General features: G+C 53.9%; 8 protein-coding genes across 8 annotated transcripts; 3 read left to right on the top strand and 5 right to left on the bottom strand.

Annotated features, from left to right (window-relative positions):
• Window positions 1–403: 403 nt before the first annotated feature.
• Window positions 404–1,354, bottom strand: ATEG_02968 (cysteine hydrolase family protein; the record flags this gene model as incomplete). The annotated part of the gene is made up of 1 exon (XM_001212146.1): window positions 404–1,354. The coding sequence occupies one exon, from the start codon at window positions 1,352–1,354 to the stop codon at window positions 404–406; it is 951 nt and encodes a 316-aa protein (XP_001212146.1).
• A 569-nt stretch (window positions 1,355–1,923) lies between these two features.
• ATEG_02967 (putative MFS transporter) lies at window positions 1,924–3,749 on the bottom strand (the record flags this gene model as incomplete). The annotated part of the gene is made up of 8 exons (XM_001212145.1): window positions 1,924–1,992; window positions 2,040–2,137; window positions 2,196–2,217; window positions 2,263–2,530; window positions 2,739–2,810; window positions 2,860–2,912; window positions 3,077–3,174; window positions 3,227–3,749. The coding sequence occupies 8 exons, from the start codon at window positions 3,747–3,749 to the stop codon at window positions 1,924–1,926; spliced, it is 1,203 nt and encodes a 400-aa protein (XP_001212145.1).
• Window positions 3,750–4,386: 637 nt separating this feature from the next.
• On the top strand, window positions 4,387–7,045 carry ATEG_02966 (putative alpha-glucosidase; the record flags this gene model as incomplete). Its single annotated transcript, XM_001212144.1, has 3 exons — window positions 4,387–5,979; window positions 6,032–6,062; window positions 6,123–7,045. The coding sequence occupies 3 exons, from the start codon at window positions 4,387–4,389 to the stop codon at window positions 7,043–7,045; spliced, it is 2,547 nt and encodes an 848-aa protein (XP_001212144.1).
• Window positions 7,046–7,394: 349 nt separating this feature from the next.
• Window positions 7,395–8,566, bottom strand: ATEG_02965 (mitochondrial 37S ribosomal protein uS2m; the record flags this gene model as incomplete). Its single annotated transcript, XM_001212143.1, has 3 exons — window positions 7,395–8,194; window positions 8,271–8,465; window positions 8,536–8,566. The coding sequence occupies 3 exons, from the start codon at window positions 8,564–8,566 to the stop codon at window positions 7,395–7,397; spliced, it is 1,026 nt and encodes a 341-aa protein (XP_001212143.1).
• Window positions 8,567–9,079: 513 nt separating this feature from the next.
• Window positions 9,080–9,700, bottom strand: hel10 (putative high expression lethality protein Hel10; the record flags this gene model as incomplete). Its single annotated transcript, XM_001212142.1, has 2 exons — window positions 9,080–9,383; window positions 9,459–9,700. The coding sequence occupies 2 exons, from the start codon at window positions 9,698–9,700 to the stop codon at window positions 9,080–9,082; spliced, it is 546 nt and encodes a 181-aa protein (XP_001212142.1).
• Window positions 9,701–12,144: 2,444 nt separating this feature from the next.
• On the top strand, window positions 12,145–12,818 carry ATEG_02963 (putative phosphoglycerate mutase family protein; the record flags this gene model as incomplete). The annotated part of the gene is made up of 2 exons (XM_001212141.1): window positions 12,145–12,382; window positions 12,439–12,818. 2 exons carry the CDS (start codon window positions 12,145–12,147, stop codon window positions 12,816–12,818), a joined length of 618 nt encoding a protein of 205 aa, XP_001212141.1.
• A 723-nt stretch (window positions 12,819–13,541) lies between these two features.
• On the top strand, window positions 13,542–15,309 carry ATEG_02962 (putative 60S ribosome biogenesis protein Rrp14; the record flags this gene model as incomplete). Its single annotated transcript, XM_001212140.1, has 3 exons — window positions 13,542–13,556; window positions 13,618–13,701; window positions 13,834–15,309. The coding sequence occupies 3 exons, from the start codon at window positions 13,542–13,544 to the stop codon at window positions 15,307–15,309; spliced, it is 1,575 nt and encodes a 524-aa protein (XP_001212140.1).
• Window positions 15,310–15,914: 605 nt separating this feature from the next.
• ATEG_02961 (NuoI/complex I 23 kDa subunit family protein) lies at window positions 15,915–16,788 on the bottom strand (the record flags this gene model as incomplete). The annotated part of the gene is made up of 3 exons (XM_001212139.1): window positions 15,915–16,045; window positions 16,102–16,367; window positions 16,505–16,788. The coding sequence occupies 3 exons, from the start codon at window positions 16,786–16,788 to the stop codon at window positions 15,915–15,917; spliced, it is 681 nt and encodes a 226-aa protein (XP_001212139.1).
• Window positions 16,789–17,016: the final 228 nt, after the last annotated feature.

Below are 17,016 nucleotides of genomic sequence, written 5' to 3'. Positions count from 1 at the left end.
GACTGTCGACATGAGCTGCAAGCTTTCTGTCATTGCCATTAGAGATTAGTACCTATCGGTGCAACTCTGGGTGGTACAGTGGCCACACACCGGAATCCGCTTTCTCCAGGGTGGCGCGGCCACGACACATGAATCATCTGATTCCATTGCTGCGGCAATCAGAGACGCCAGGATAACGCGTCAGGAGTAACGGGGCGTTAGTGAAGATAGTCGACTAGGTAACCTGGACTTAGTGAGTTGAGGAGAAAAATATGGGGATCTGCGGGGGTTGTCGGAGTATCGCCGATCCGGGGAATTAGAGTAGACAGTTTCTATCTCTCATGCTACTCAACATTTTTAAAACATTTTCAACATTCTCTCTGGATTGTATGGTGTCAATTAAGAAATAGCAAACGATCTCGATTCATGCATACTGTGCCTTCTTAAGAACTTCACAGGACGTCACAAACCCCCAGCAATTCATGCAGTTATACTCCCAGGCTTCGCTGGCTGCAGCCGGTGAGCACGTAGCTACTCCATCTCGCAGAAGAATACAGTCATACCCTTTGCTGAACGCATCCATTAGAGTGCCCCCGACACATTGATCAGTATTAACTCCAGCGAAGAGAAGAGTGGTGATGCCCTCCCGTTTCAACAACTCCTCCAACTCAGTGCTAGCCCCCCAAAGCCCCGACATGCGGTTCTTGTAGACGATGGCATCCGGTTTCGGGGGTGTCCGCGACGAGGACCCAGACGCAGCAGCGGCAATCGCAAGACTGTGGCTGTATTCCTTCTCGAGTGGCGGGTACAGGGCGGCATTCCATGTATCGCGCATCAACACCCGGCCTCCCTCTACCACCTCGCTGTTGCCAATATTAAGGGCACCGAGATCTGCCCCGAGGCCTCTATACAGAGACGGGTTCTTCTCCCGGGCCATGCTCGCTGGCGCAGAGACAATTTTTGCCTCGTCCGGGATATGAACCGCACGGTAGACCCCGAACGTGCGCATAAGGCCTGGCGGCATGCAGGCGAGATCCTCCTCGGTTAGTCCCCAGTTGAGCCAGACCACGCGAATCTGGTGTTGGCGAGCAGCGGGAATTCCCGTGTCGACGAGCACTTGGGCGGCTTTTTCGCCGGCAGTGGGCTTGCTCTCGGCCTGCGGGCGGCGTAGCGCCGGACAGAGGAAGAAGTTTTGCATGTCGATGATGACGAGGGCTGTTGTCTCTGGGTTCAATCTGACGGGGTTTGTTGTTGTTTGGAGGGTTAGGAGGGGAGTGTCTTCTGATACGCCCCGCGAGAGATCAATCTGTCCTGTATCTGGAGTATAGGTCCAGAAGTTGTCTTTGGCGTTGCCGACTCTCTGCGTGGGGGACATATTCGATTGACAGCGGATTTGGTAGAGGGTATGAGTATGTTGTGAAGGAGAAGACGGTATATTTGGTCGGCGAGGAAGGCATCTCTTATCTAGTGTCCAGACCTCGGATCTCTAGTAGATAGATACGGTGCGGGGATGTGTGCTAGCTTGGTACTTCACGATGATGAACAATAGGAAAGAAAAAGATAATGCGATACTACAACCGGTAACTAGAACCATCCCAAACTTCAAACTAATATACATAGACAAAATCCTCGTTCTGCCAGTCCGTCATGTCCCTGAATGCGTTGTCATCGGCCAGCTGTTGCTGAGAATTCTCCTCCTTGTCGGCCTGAATCGCACCGACTGCATACATAGAGTGGTCTACAACCTTTGCGCTCTTACCCATTGAGACGCGGGTTTTTTCGTGCTTCTTGTTCAGCAGGGTGAGATATGCGATGTTAAGGCTGGGAAAATTAGCACCAGGTTATGAGCAAAGGAGAGGAACTTACCCGCAGAGAACGACAAGAACACAGAACAATGCGAGGCTGGTCTTGTTAGTATCATGAATGAAGGATCCCGAATGGTTCTTACTTCGATAGCAAGCCACGTCTGTATAACGGGGCTTCCTCGGTGGTGTATAGGTTTGGGCCAACGACCTGTGTCCATGAGCAGTGCACACCCAGGTATTGAATGGAGAACATACGTTGCCGGCACATTGTCCGATCAGCAAAATGCCGTTTGTCACTTTCTTCTTGGTTTCACCAGCCGTGTTGGCTGCCGACCAGGAGTAGATCAACGGGGCTAGCATCCGCCGTCAGTCAAGGCTGCCACCATGTTGCGAAGCTAAGAGGATACTCACTGATACCGGGGTAAACAGAGATCTACTTTCATTAGCACAGTTCTTCTGTCTGCGACGCCCAACTTACAATATAATACCCGGCAAGCAATGCCCCCTTATGCGCGCCGTCGTGCGGAATCTGGAGCAGCATTACACACCCGGCAATGGCGGGAAGACACAGCAGGGCGATGACCGGCCCCTTCATCTTGATGTACGTCGCAAACCACGCGCCTCCCATTGTGGCGACGAGCTGAACCGCACCAAAGGGGATGTTGAAGAGGATAGTCTTGAACTGGTCGAAGCCGAAGGATTTAACAATCAACGGGCCGAACGTCGTGATGCCACCGCTGGGAATACTGCGGTTGTCAGTTTAGTCGTGGCGAGAGGACTTTGGAGACATACGAGATGGAAAACATCAAGGCAAACCAAAAGAATGACTTGATGTCTAGAAAGGCTTCTTTGACATGCTCCCATTTCCATTCATTTGTTTCCATACCCTGCTGATTCATGCGAAGTCTAGACCGAGTGAGCTTTTGCCTTAGGAGGAGTGTGTGGTGCTGTTACCGCTCGATCGCAAGGAGCTTGTCTTCCTCTTCCAGGAACTTGGCTCTGGATGGCGAGTCTGGCATGAAGGCCCTTCAGGTGGTTAGCTGCAAAAAGTGCCCAGTGATGGGGGTTTACTCACAGAACGACAAAGGAGAAGACGACTGTGATCAAGCCGAAGAATATAAAGATGATCTGGTGATCCGATCAGAGCTGCTGCTTGAAGCGGGAAATGATCCTTACCTGATATGGTGCAAATACTGACGACTGGATATGAGCAAGACCCCAGGTGATAAGACTTCCAACCTGAAGGCCATGCTGTGAGCATACTACTCGCAATGAAGGAGAAGATAACGTACCATGTTGACAACACCATTCATCGCGTACCATGAACCAAGACGCACTGGTTGTTCGTACCGACGGTACCACATCTGCGTGGTCGCAATGAAAGCAGGTGCTTTATAGATCAGAAACATAACCACCGTCAAAGACATTCTGGCGAGACTTACGGATTCCAGCCTCAAAAAGTCCAAGGAAAAGTCGACAGACAAGCAGTTTGGCAAAGGTGTTTGCCGGTGTCATACAAGTCAACGCCACGCCCCATAAGAACGTCGTGCATGCCAGAAACTTCCCCAGAGGGACTTTCACCAGGATGTATGCCACTAACGGCTGGACCACGAGCTGTGCAAGGTAGATCACTGAGCCCAGCCAGGAGTACTCCTGCCCCTTGAGGCCGACGTCCTCGATAATCCCAAACACCGACGCGTAAGAAAGCGTCGACTTGTCAACCTGTTGGAGGAAGTAGATTGCCAGGAGAATGGGCAGTAATCTGAGATCGATCTTTCGGAGGACTTGAGCGTTGTTCTCGGGTGTGAGCATGGGAGACCCTCCGGCCACCTCTATGAGGTCCAGGGCCTTGTCATGCTTATGGTCGTCTGTATGAGTTGGATTCTCACGACGTGAGTCTCCAATGTTTTCGATCCTCTCATCCTCCAGCCCCTTACCATGGGAGGGGTGTTGTTGCTGCGACATTTTGCGGGGGCAAGGACTGATCAGTAGTAATTTGATGCTAGAGACGACACAGTGAAAGAGTCATATATCTAGCAAAGAGGACAGGGGAAATGGACAGATCACGACGAGGTCGTGGATATATCTTTCCCCACAATCACTGGCATGCCATTCAACGTGGAGAACCCCATGGGGAAGAGAAACTGCCGACTACGGATGAAACGACGAAAGTCCGACGCCCACGCCAGGATACGGGGATGGCATGGCTGGAGTCGCTCACGGTCCGCGTCGTACAGTCGCACAGAAGAGGCATAGACCACGACTCCCTCGGCGAACATCCGACGCTGCTTGTCCAATGAACCGCCCAACGTGGAGAAAAAGCATGCGGAGGTGGGGCAACCTTAACGTTAGTTGGCTTTGGCTTTCGGCGTTCGGCCGTCAACCCCGACAACCTCCTGAAGCATCTAGATCTGGGGATACTGTCATGTCGGAGATCAGCCCCGAAGACCGATCTCTCCCCCTCGTACTTACGACAATGAGGGGATGTGACCCCACAGCTTGGAGGGGGATGGATTGAGCGATAATGATTGAAATATAGCTTCAATTCTTGTCCATGTCCGTAGGTGACTGTTGAATCCATTGTCGTTACTCGCTTGCAACCATGCCGCAGAAAGAATATTGTCCCAAAGGATATCAAGAAGCTGCTGCTGCTGCGTCTCAAGCTGCGGTGAATCTGCGCTCAAGCGGTGCCAGCAAACAGCACTTTGATTTTTCTTTAGAGGCCATCCGTGAGAACCTCTTCCGCGTCACATTCACCTCGCAAGACCATCCTCTCCCTCCGTATCCAAGCGTGACGAAACCAGAGACAAATCTCGACAATGTTCATGTATCCACAACCTCCGGCGCCGCGCAGAAGACGATCGAAGTCGGCGGGGTTACGGCGTCGGTAGAGTGGGCGCATACCCCGGTAGTTTCACTGTCATGGACAGGCGAAGACAAGCCCCTGCACCGCGACCTGCCACTGCGCTCTTACGTCGCGGATGCAGACGGCATCGCATACTACAGCGAGCACGACCGCAATGCGCTCCACGTCGGACTGGGAGAGAAAAGAGCACCAATGGACCTGAGCGGCCGCCATTTCCAACTCTCCGCGACAGATAGCTTCGGATACGATGTGTACAACACCGATCCGCTATACAAGCATATTCCGCTGTTGATCAAGGCCACCCCCAAGGGCTGTGTTGCGATCTTTTCCACGACCCATGGCCGGGGATCCTGGTCGGTTGGGTCCGAGGTGGACGGGCTTTGGGGTCACTTCAAGGTGTACCGGCAGGACTACGGCGGTCTTGAGCAGTACATGATCGTCGGGAAGACGCTTCGCGATGTTGTGCGGTCGTACGCTGAGCTCGTGGGCTTCCCGCTCCTCGTGCCCCGCTGGGCCTATGGGTACATCTCTGGCGGATACAAGTACACGATGCTGGACGAGCCGCCGGCCCACCAGGCGCTCATGGAGTTTGCGGACAAGCTGAAGGAGCACGGTATCCCCTGCTCCGCCCATCAAATGAGCTCGGGATACTCGATTGCAGAGACGGAGCCCAAGGTCCGCAACGTCTTCACCTGGAACAAATACCGGTTCCCCAACCCGGAAGAATGGACTGCCAAGTATCATGCCCGCGGCATCCGTCTTCTGTCGAACATCAAGCCGTTCCTTCTCGCGTCGCATCCGGACTTCCAGAAGCTCGTCGACGGCAACGGGTTCTTCAAGGATCCCGCGTCCAACGAACCGGGCTACATGCGGCTGTGGAGCGCTGGAGGGGCCACTGGAGGCGATGGATGCCACATCGACTTCACCTCGGCGTATGCCTTCAAGTGGTGGTACGACGGCGTGCAGAGCCTGAAGCGCGCCGGGATCGACGCCATGTGGAACGACAACAACGAGTACACGCTTCCCAACGACGACTGGCAGCTGGCCCTCGATGAGCCGACTGTTTCGGAGGCCGTGAAGAGACAGAGTAAAGACAAGTCCGTTGGGCTGTGGGGCCGTGCGATGCACACAGAGCTCATGGGCAAGTCTTCTCACGATGCACTTCGCGATATGGAACCCAAGAACAGACCCTTTGTCCTGACTCGCAGTGCCACCGCTGGCACAATGCGGTATGCGGCTAGCACTTGGAGCGGTGACAATGTTACCAGCTGGGAGAGTATGAAGGGCGCGAATGCGCTGTCTCTCAACTCGGGCATGTCCCTGATGCAGGTGAGATTTTTCTCCCCAGGAGTCTAATATTTGCTGACCATCGTCTTGATAGTGTGAGGGCCATGACATTGGCGGATTCGAAGGTAAGACTCTACCCGCAAAGTGGACTGTCCCTTAGAAGGTAAACACTAACCTCCCATCAGGTCCTCAGCCATCTCCCGAGCTCCTCCTCCGCTGGGTGCAGCTGGGGATCCACTCGCCCCGATTCGCGATCAACTGCTTTAAGACCTCGCCCGGAAACAGCTCCGTCGGCGAGGTCATCGAGCCATGGATGTACCCGGAAATCACCCCACTGATCCGGGACACCATCAAGCGCCGATACGAGATCCTCCCATACATCTACTCTCTCGGCCTGGAGAGCCACCGGTCCGCGTCTCCTCCGCAGCGCTGGGTCGGCTGGGGATACGAATCCGACCCGGAGGTCTGGACGCCGGTGCTGAAGTCCGGCGACGAACAGTACTGGTTCGGCGACACCATTCTTGTCGGCGGCGTGTACCAACCCGGCGTCAGCGTGGGCAAGATGTACCTGCCGCGCAAGTCGAACGACACGTTCGACTACGGCTATGTGAACATGAACGCGCCGTACACGTACTATGCGTCCGGGCAGTGGGTGGAAGTGCCCTCCGAATGGAAGAAGAGCATTCCCCTGATGGCGCGGGTCGGCGGCGCGATCCCCGTGGGCAAATCCGTTCAGACGCGGGTCCCTGGCGATGACACTGCCGCGTCTGTGGCCGTGGAGGAGGTTGACGACTACAGAGGAGTCGAGATCTTCCCTCCCCGCGGCAGCTCCCATGACAATGTGTTCTCGACGACGTGGTTCGAGGACGACGGCATCTCGGTCAACTCGAGCGTTTCGCAGTATACCATCACGTACCGTTCGACAGAGGACAGGGTAATTGTTGGCTTCGCCCGCGATGAACACAGTGGGTTCGTTCCCGCCTGGAAGGACTTGGATATCATCCTTCACAACAACGATGAGAGACGGGTTGTCTCGGACGTTGGAAAGACCGTCGAGTATAAGGGAAGAGACAGCCGTGGCCGTGAGGTGTATATTTTGAAGTGCTAGATGGAATTGGTCATTATAGTGGAAGGATGGTAGGAGTTTATAGAAGATGCATCGATAGACAATCTTTCACCATTTCCATTCTTGTGTTGTCTTGCCTGTCGTGGGTGAAAAGGATATCGAGACACAATCATGCCAATCAATATCAGTCAATGTTGCCCCGAAACTACATGGTGTACAAGTGATTGTGGGAAATAATCCAATTCTAATCATGCTCTTAATACATCAATTATAACACCAGAAAGAAGCGACCAAATTTACAGCGTTTTATACAATACAGACCCGTGATGATTCCAGTAATCGCTCGTCGGCAAAGCACACAAACAAAGAGGAAAGCAAACTCAACACGTTTCTATTGTTCGTTGGGTTTCTCGCTCTGCTCAGACTCCGCCTTGAGCTCCTGGGAGTTGACGGGAGGGTACGTGTAGACTCCCTTCTCTGCCTGCTCTAGCCGCCGCAGCTGTCCGGCTTCACCAGCTCTTCCGAGGATTCCAGCGATCAAGCCGACAGCGCGCAGACTGTCATCGTTCGAGGGAATGGGGTACGTGACACGGGTGGCGTCAGCGTCCGTGTCAATGATGCCGATGGTCGGGACGTTGTTCAGGCCACACTCGTGCAGCAAGACGACGTTCTCGAGAGGGTTCAGGCATACCACAAGATCTGGCTTCAGAACCGGACGATCGGCCAACAGCTCCTTGTACTTGGGCAACTCCTCGTCCAAGCCGTTCACGACCTTGGTCTCGCAGTGGCCCAGGATCTGCTGGCCGTTGGTCAGACTACCAGGGATCCAGCGCTCGAAGATGTGGTAGCCTTTTGCCAGCTCTGCGGCTCTCACCACGTATCTCTTCTGGCCCTTCCGAGTACCCACAAACAGGATCAAGCCGCCCCGAGCGGCGACCTCTTCCACCACCTTGGCCGCACGGCGCAAGTAGGCGGCGGTCACATCCAGCGAGATGATGTGGACACCGTCTCGGATACCAAAGATGTAGCGCGAGTTTTGCGGGTTCCAGCGGGATGTCGAGTGTCCGAGGTGCGTCTGGTTGGCGAGGAGCAGTTCGAGGGAGATGTCGGCGGGTTTGGGAGGGTTCCGAATGAGGTCTTCTGGCTGATATACATCTTCGACTTCACTACCGAGCTGGTGGAAGGTTTTCCCTGAGACAAACACGTTAGTTTCAACGGTCTCAATGGACGGGCTGTGCGCGAAAGCCCTTCTGGGTGTAATTCTCACGTCGGAGTTCCCGCTTCTTCCACGCCTCCTGTGCGGCGCGCCGTACCGAGGTCGTCGCTGTGCTCGCTTGCAGGGCCGATTCGGAGGGAGGAGTTTGCTCTGCAATTGGTGTCTGTACTGCTGTTTCGACAAGCGTCTCGGTGGAATACAGCCTGTTCAGGAAGCGAGTCTGGCGGAGCCCAAGAAGCTGGCGACCTATGATGCGACTGGGTCAGCACTGGTCTTCAAGAAAATGAGTCGCTGCATTCGTATCGGTCCGACTTACTCTGCCGCACACACAACTGCCGAACAATCATGATGTGGTGTTGGGGAGTATGAGTCGGGGTTATCTCCGGTGATTCTTGTGTCTGGGACTTCTTCCGCTCGAACTTTTGATGCTGGCTTGGCAGTATGCCTTAGGTCTCAGGCAACAAAAACTACGCTAACCCCTTCTGGGAATATCCCATCCAGGAAAGAAAACAACAACTACTACGTAGTTACTCCGGACAGGATCTTGATATTCAGTGCTCTTCGAATACGCCATTCGGACAGCTGAACTGGCTCGATTGTTTCTGGATGGACGGCCTCGGGGCGGCAACACTTTCACTACGACGGAAGGCAGATCCATGCAGTCATTCATTTCATCATATCAAAACATCAAACAGCTAACACACTGTATAGTATCACAGTCTTTCAGCCGGGTATACACAGCAATGATAACGAAAACAACACTTGTACACATAGCCACATTATAGAATGCCAGAACCAGAGAACCAGGAATGATGACGAAGTCGAAGCGTTCACTCGAGAAAAGATCGGAAGCGATGCGTTTATTTCTTGAAGAAGCTGCCCAGCTGGTCCATCATGCCGTTGTTAGAGCCTCCGTGGGAGGGAGGAGGGCCGCCATACTGGCTGCCGCCATAGTTGCTGCCGTATTCGGGGGGACCCTCGTTCTTGTTCTTGTGCTTCTTGATGGCATCTTCCGCAATGCTTCCCATGATGGCACCGCCAATGGTTCCGAGGAAGCCGTGGTTGGCCTTGTGACCGGCGAAACCGCCCGCTGCACCACCGGCCAAAGCGCCCATCAGTCCACGCTCGCCCTCCTGGGCTTCACCGGGAGCCTGTTGATCATGACTATACAAGGTTCTGTCAGATGATATCCTCGGGAAGGGGGCGATAACGTGACGCCGGGAGGGGCGAATGACTTACCCTTGCTGACCGTATTGTTGCTGACCATACTGCTGCTGCTGACCATAACCCTGCTGGCTCTGGTCATACTGGTTGTATCCGTGCTGCTGGTGATGCTGAGGCTGCTGTCCGCCGTAGTAATCGTTGGCGCTACCACCCTGGGACTGACCGTAGCCACCCTGGGAGTAACCACCCTGCTGCGGGGGATAACCACCCTGGTTGTAGCCGTAGCCCTGGTTGTACTGGTTGTTGTAGCCGGACATGGTGTCTAGTATGGAGGAGATTTGTTGGGATGGAATGAGGTAATCAAAGAGGGAGTTGATGATGGTAGGAGAATGACCCACGAAGTCAGTGGGAATGTTGGAGCCTTTATAGCAGATGGTTTGGCCACTGGCATAAGATGATCTGGGCGTCGCAGGGCTGAATCCTGATGGACGAACCCCACCACGGCTCCATCTGCCAAGAGGGATGATTCGACCGACCGGATCTCACCATAATACGAGGGAAATAATCAGCATACCGTCATCAAACCAGCTTTACCGCCTGTTGTTGTACTGTCTGCAGTCGGCTCTGACGGTGACGGTGGTGAAGATTACGGTGTGCTGTAGCCTGTACTCCGTACTCCGTGGTATCCGTGCCCCGCGGGGTGGCTGTGCGCACAGCCTTGTCGTATACGTGCAGCGTTGAGGCGCAGGCCACTCCGAGGAGGAAGCAAGCCTCCGTTTCTACCTAGGCATCATGAAGAGGACCTTCTGATAGAACCTTTCATCATGATTCCTCCCTTCTGTATAGATCTCTCTATATGGTGGGCTCGCTGAATGCGGATGCCGACGGGAGAAATGAATGACCATACCTGACGGTACTAGCACTAACCTTATGCAGGGTTAGTCATCACGCCTTACCAACACACAGCCACAGAACGTGGCTGATCCATCAACGTCATGAGAAGGCTGAGCATGCATGAAGCCCCTGTCATCCCGCAGGCAAGCCATAATGAGATATTCTAGAAGGCCCGAAGATCTTTCGGCTGTTCTCAGTCAAGGCAACGACTTTCGTTCCTTTCAGCTGGCATCTACTTCGTATATTCTATTTTCGGACTTTTACGAGATCCGCTCACTCCGATCGAGGTAACCTCCGCTGTTGCCGAGTTCCGTTCCACCAGGTACCGCGGTAATACCTTACTACGGAGTACCTGGTAGGCAGCCATATTCTGAGCATCTCCGCTGTTTCGCAGTTGGGCGTAAGTGCTCGGCGAACTTACGTACTTTTTCTTGGTATCGGCGCTAACTGACTAGTCGGGAGCAACGAACCAGACTCGCGACTGCCTATCATCATGGTTCTTCCGGATGCATTCCGTGCTGTTCCAGTGGGAGGTGCCACCGTTCAATGTACGGCATCAACGGACAACATTCTGCTTAATGCATTATTTTATGCCGCCCCTGCTGAACGATGTAGATATCTACCTTACCCACCTGATGTTGCAGTCCTTGCATTTACCCAAACTAGTCTACACTTACACGAGATGAGATTGGAACACAGTACCCCTCTCAAATGAGTGGCCAGTCTCATTCACAGTCTATGTCTGCCCGCATCAAGCTCATCAGCACTAAGAGCACTAGCCTGGCCTTGACGGGCGGATTCTAGCCCAGCTCTAGGTCAAGGAACCGTCTGGGACTCAATCCGCCTTACCTTGGCCGAGCCTTCAGTTCTAGCTTCAGGAACAAAGATTCAAGCAATGACTCTCGCTGATCTATTGCAGGGGAACTGCCGTTGACAACCGGTAGGCTACGACTGACAGAGCAACGTACAAAGCAACATGGCGACCGGACTTTACTTGTCCAAAGGGTCTCTTAGCCTTGTCTGTAGACTGAAGTGACCAGTTTTGGTCTTTCTCGGTTTCTCCAAGAGCTCGATGGAAACATCACTTCTAATTATCTTTAACTCGCGTGTGCCCTACCGTTTACGTGTTGTAGCGCTAGTGTTCTGTGTGGTTTTCTGACATGGGTATGTAGAGCGTTATGGGTCTTTTTATACTGGACGATAATCCTGGCTATACAAGTCACTGGGAGCAAGTCAATATCTAGTACTATATAGATGCCGCACGTTTCAAGACAAACCATCTTCAAAAATTACGAGGTCAACCCCGTCGAGAAGTCTCCTGAATCTAAATTCTGCACAGAAAGGGACCGTCGCACAAAGTATACTTCTCCCACGCAACATCTTTCGAAATCTGGTAGACACCCGCATGCCTAATTCCATAAATCCTCCGTGTGACATCCATGGATCTGATGTGACTATATCGGCATGTGGATTGGTCGTGATTGTGATCCGTCTGGACGGCTGACCAGCTGTGGCTGGTGAACGCAAGGTTACCTCGAGGGTACACAACATCGAGAACGTGATGCTTCAATGACAACCGCTTCAACTCATGCATGCAGCTCAACCTTACCTGATGACCTCCTTCTACGATTGGCACACGACCATGTCTCTGGCATGGTGCCTGCCTACCCGGGAGGTAACTACTAGGTACGCTATCTAGGGATGCTATACAGATCTAGATACGTACCCCTTGGAGAAGGTCGATCATTCCACGCCTCGCGCGAGCATTCTTCAGGACATCCCCACAAGGACAGCGACTTGCAATCGATTGTATCCCTAGAAAGACCACCTCCACTCGTTCCACCGACTCCAACCATTTAACCCGACAATGCATCCCACAACAGCCTTAGTCTTATATACCCTCCTCGCCTCGCTCTCATCCGTCTTCGCCGCAGCATCCCACCATCCAACTATATACCTCATCCGCCACGGCGAAAAACCCGACGACCCAGCCGACGACGGCCTCAACGCGGACGGGTTCAAACGCGCACAATGCCTGCGCGATGTCTTTGGCGCACAGTCCGCCTACAACATCCGGCACATTCTGGCGCCGAAAGTCAGCCGACGTACCTGCGTTCCACACCCTGCCGCACAGAGCTGCAACTAACGTCTGTCTGCGCAGGAGGTAAACACCGCCGCTCGTACGAGACAGTCCTTCCACTCGCGGACGACCTCGGCCTGGACATCGACACGTCGTGCAAGTCGACGCAGGTTCGCTGTGTCGTGCGCAGATTGAAACGGTACCGCGGGTCTGGAAATATCTTGATTGCGTGGCGGCATAGCCAGATGAAGAAGATCGTGCGAGACCTGGGGGATAAGCATGCTCCCCAATACCCCGATAAGAGGTATGCTTCCTCGTCTATGGACGTGTTTGCGGAACTGATTATGAGTAGGTTCGATTTGATATGGACTATTCCGCATCCTTATGATAATATCACCGATGTCCGCAGTGAAGCGTGTCCGGGGTTGGATATCCCAGATCCTTTGAAGGTCCAGCTGTGAGCGTTATAATGCAGGCCTGTCTCTAGAGAGAGGCGGCCATGTCAACATTGTATATATGCTCGAGTCCTCGAGTGCAGCATAGAGACGGTATCCCGGCTCAGGCGTATCGTAAGCGTCATCTTTCCAGAAACTGATTCTCGACTAACTTGTGCGGAACTATAGACGTTCCCAATTGCTGTTTTCGGGTGATATCGTTCCATGCATTAGTACTTGCCTAGATGCCTATACAGGGTATTAGAGAATAGAACTAGCAGCGATGTAAATAGACAAAAATCAAAAAGTCCATCATGACAAGAGTGAAGTCATTGTTCTGACTCCGCGTAATTTGAAAATATATAGTTCGCCATAGTTGGTCGAGGCTGGGGTATTATCTGATATTCACTCAGCAAAACATCTACCCAACACAGAAGCTTCCGAACACAATACCATGAGTGAGTACTCTCCCAATTACCAACAACGCTCAAGCAACATTGCTAGGACTTTTCATACTCCCTCCGTAGTAAGCGCTTTGATAAGCAAAAATTTGTGCAGGCGGTGAGAGCCGAGCGGAGAAAAAGTGGGTGCCAAGATTTCAACCGTCCACCCAATTTTTTCGAGGTATCGCCGGCTTGCTTTCGCTCGTCTGACCGACTCCTCCAGACCCTCCCCATCAATCTCCAGGAATCGCACGCGCATTGTGCCGTTGGAACTCTGCACGGTCTCCTGTAATATCTGTCTTTTAGGATGGCCGACATCGAGGTATGTGCTGCTGTGCACGCGCCGTATACCCCACTCAGGATGTTGACGCCTTTTTTATCAGGAACGTCTGCGAGGCCATTCCGAGGCTTTCGCTGGCCTCATGGAGCTGATTCCCGCAAAATTGTACTATGGCGAGGAGAACAGTGTATGTGATTCTCGTGATCTTCTTTTTCTTTCGTCTGGTTTAGCGCAAGACCTGTGGCTGGGGTCTTCGTCCCTCGCTTTTCTGCTCCCACCGTTCTGCCTCAGGCGTCGCTGACCAGACTTCCTCGAACAGGACCAGTGGAAGCGCAAAAAGCAGACCAAAGCGGAAGCTAGGGAAGCCAAACGAGCCAAGTTGGATCCGGACTCTGCCAAAACCGCCAAAGACGTGATGGACGAGAACGCGCGGAAACGCAAGCGTGAGGAGGAGGGCCAATCCGAGCCCGGCTCATCCGATGACGAAGAAGTAACCGGCACCGAAAAGCCCAAAGAAGGGCTCAAGCGAGGCGAACTGAAGTCGAAGAAACAGAAGCAAGCCGAAGGCACAGAACAAAAACCCGAGGACGCCGAAGCCCTCAAACAGAAAGAAGAGAAGCAGGCGCAGAAGACCGCCGAAAAGAAAGAGAAGCGCAAGGCCAAAGATGCTGCCAAGAAGGCCAAACTTGAACAGCAGAGCAAGGGCAAGACTGAGACCACGCAACAAAAGTCCGAACCCAAGTCCAAGAACGACAAGCCCACCCAGAAGGAGCAACCGTCCAAGGAGGCTGAGGATGATGATGAGGTCGATGGAGAAGAAGCTGCTGCCGAGGGCCTCTCCCTGGAGTTCAATCCCGACCAGACGTCGTCGGCCTCTTCGGCCCCCAACTCTCCCAACTTTGATGCCTCCAATTCCCACTCCGGCAGCTCCTCGATATCATCCATTGTTCCACCGACCGCTCCCAGTGACGCTTCCAAGACCTCATCTACCGATGCTAAACCTCTCAAACCCACGCCGGAGGAGCTGAAGCAGCGTCTTCAGAAACGTCTCGATGAACTTCGTGCTGCGCGTCATGCCGATGGCCTGAACGGCCAGCCGGCACGGAACCGCCAGGAGCTCATCGAAGCCCGACGACAAAAGGCCGAACAGCGCAAAGCCCACAAGAAACTGCTCCGACAGAAGGCCAAGGAAGAGGAACAAAGACAGCGGGACGAGGCGATCGCCCGGCGGTTCTCACCGGGCGGCTCGGGATCCCTGCTCGCGTCGCCGCGCTCTCCGGCCGAATCGGTCTCCTCCAACAACAACTTCGCCTTTGGCCGGGTCGTCTTCGCGGACGGTCAGCACGCGGACCCCAGCCTCAGCAATGTGCGCGATCAGCCCAAGCACCACGGTCCGCGTGACCCGGCCGCCGCCCTCAAGGCCGCCGAGGCCAAGAAGGCGCGCCTGGCCAGCCTGGACGAGGAGAAGCGCGCCGAGCTGGAGGAGAAGGACATGTGGCTGAACGCTAAGAAGCGTGCTCATGGCGAGCGCGTGCGGGACGACACCTCGCTGCTGAAGAAGGCCCTGAAGCGCAAGGAGTCGGCCAAGAAGAAGTCGGAGCGCGAGTGGAAGGAGCGGCTAGAGGCCGTGAAGAAGGGCAAAGACATGAAACAACAGAAGCGTGAAGAGAACCTCCGGAAACGGCGGGAAGACAAGGGCAACAAAGGCAAGAAACCGGCCGCCGGTGGGAAGAAGAAGGCGAGACCTGGCTTTGAGGGCAGCTTCAAGGCCAAGGTCGGCGGCAAGAAGAAATAAGAGCGACGTTGTTGAGGAAAACTGTAATAACAACTTCGAAGGTGTATGTACCTCGAGGGACCGTATGGCTGACAAGACCAGAGGTTCGACATGCACAGAAAAAAGATGGAGGGCGGGTCCTGGAGATCTGGTGTTTAGGTGCCATTTGGGGGTTTACCTGCTGATTTTCTTGATTTGTGCATATGTGCATAGGCAGCGATTTCCTGTTGATATCAAATCTAGGAGTTTCTTGGTCGAGTGGTCTGAAGTAAGGTAGATACTAGTGGGTAGATGAATGCCCTCGACAAAGGAAAGATTCTGAATTTAGTCCCTAACAAAAACAAAAAAGAAAAGAAAGCCCTGCATATCCTCCAACATCAAACAAAATAATAAAGCCGGAGTTCCAGGGACTGGAATCTCCTGCGAACCCGACTAGTACATGAGATAATAAGCAGGCCAGCGTTAGTTATGTACAAAGTGGGAGACCGAGGTCCAGGACCTGGATATCGTTGGATGGGAAAACTCCATCTCTATTTCGCTCTGAAAGTATTTTTCTCCATGTGGTTGTCGGCGGAGAGCCGAATATAGACCATCCCCTACAGCACCCTCATGCTATGTGACATGTCTTAACGGTAGGGAGCATCAGCTCTGGCAGCGGCGGCGATTTCAGGCTCCCACTTGTCACCGTTGGCGAGGAGCTTCTCCTTGTTGTACAGCAGTTCTTCACGGGTCTCGGTGGCGTATTCCGCATTGGAGGCTGAGAAGAAAATATGTTAGCCAAAATCGCCATGAACCGATCGCGACTACACTCACTCTCAACAATCGCATCGACGGGGCAGCTCTCCTGGCAGTAACCGCAGTAGATACACTTGGTCATATCGATATCGTAACGGGTCGTCCGACGGCTTCCGTCTTCACGCTCTTCGGCCTCGATGGTGATGGCCTGGGCGGGGCAGATGGCTTCGCAGAGCTTGCAGGCAATGCAGCGCTCCTCGCCGGTGGGATAGCGACGCAGGGCGTGTTCACCACGGAACCGGGGAGAGATGGGGCCCTTTTCGAAGGGGTAGAAGATGGTGTAGCTAATCGCGCAAAGATGTCAGTTTTGTGGCTCAATGGGTTGGATCTGAATCGAAATGGGCTTGCGGTCATGGGGGCCCGCAGAGGGGTGGCCAGGATCACCGGCGATGATACGATGCATGGGACGTGGGCGACTTACGGTGGTCGGAAGAACTGCTCCAGCACGACGTACATGCCGCGGAACATCTCGGCCAACAGGAAGTACTTGGTAGCCTTGTCCAGCGAGCTCTCCGTGGGCTGATCCCACTTTCTCGGGGGAGCCAGACGGAAACCGGGCTGAGGGGGACCAGCAGGCGTGGCGGCCCGGGTGACCGAGGAGGAGAAGTTTGCGGTGGAGGTCAAGGGACGGAAGGACGAGGTCAAGCCTGTAGCGACAGGGCGACGGGAGGCGACCAACCTCACCATGGACGTGGAGGAGGCCATTGCGAGTGAGTAGGCGAGGGGTGAAGGGAGGGTGGAAGAGCAATGGGAGAGAGGGGAGAGGGGAGTCAATTGTCGTGGTGGTGGTGATGGGACGGAGGGAGGAAGATGGGTGTTTGAGGTGGTTTGCAGAGGGCGGCTTACCTCATTGCTTTCTGCCGCCCTGTGATTGGCCGGCCCGCAGGATTTTGCGAGCCGCCCGCGAAACTCGTTCAGTTCGTCTTTCTCGTC

This window comes from Aspergillus terreus, genomic scaffold (genome assembly GCF_000149615.1).
Source record: "Aspergillus terreus NIH2624 scaffold_4 genomic scaffold, whole genome shotgun sequence".
Lineage (NCBI taxonomy): Eukaryota > Fungi > Ascomycota > Eurotiomycetes > Eurotiales > Aspergillaceae > Aspergillus > Aspergillus terreus.
The sequence above is the reverse complement of the archived record's forward strand: the minus strand, read 5'-3'. Positions and strand labels throughout refer to the sequence as shown.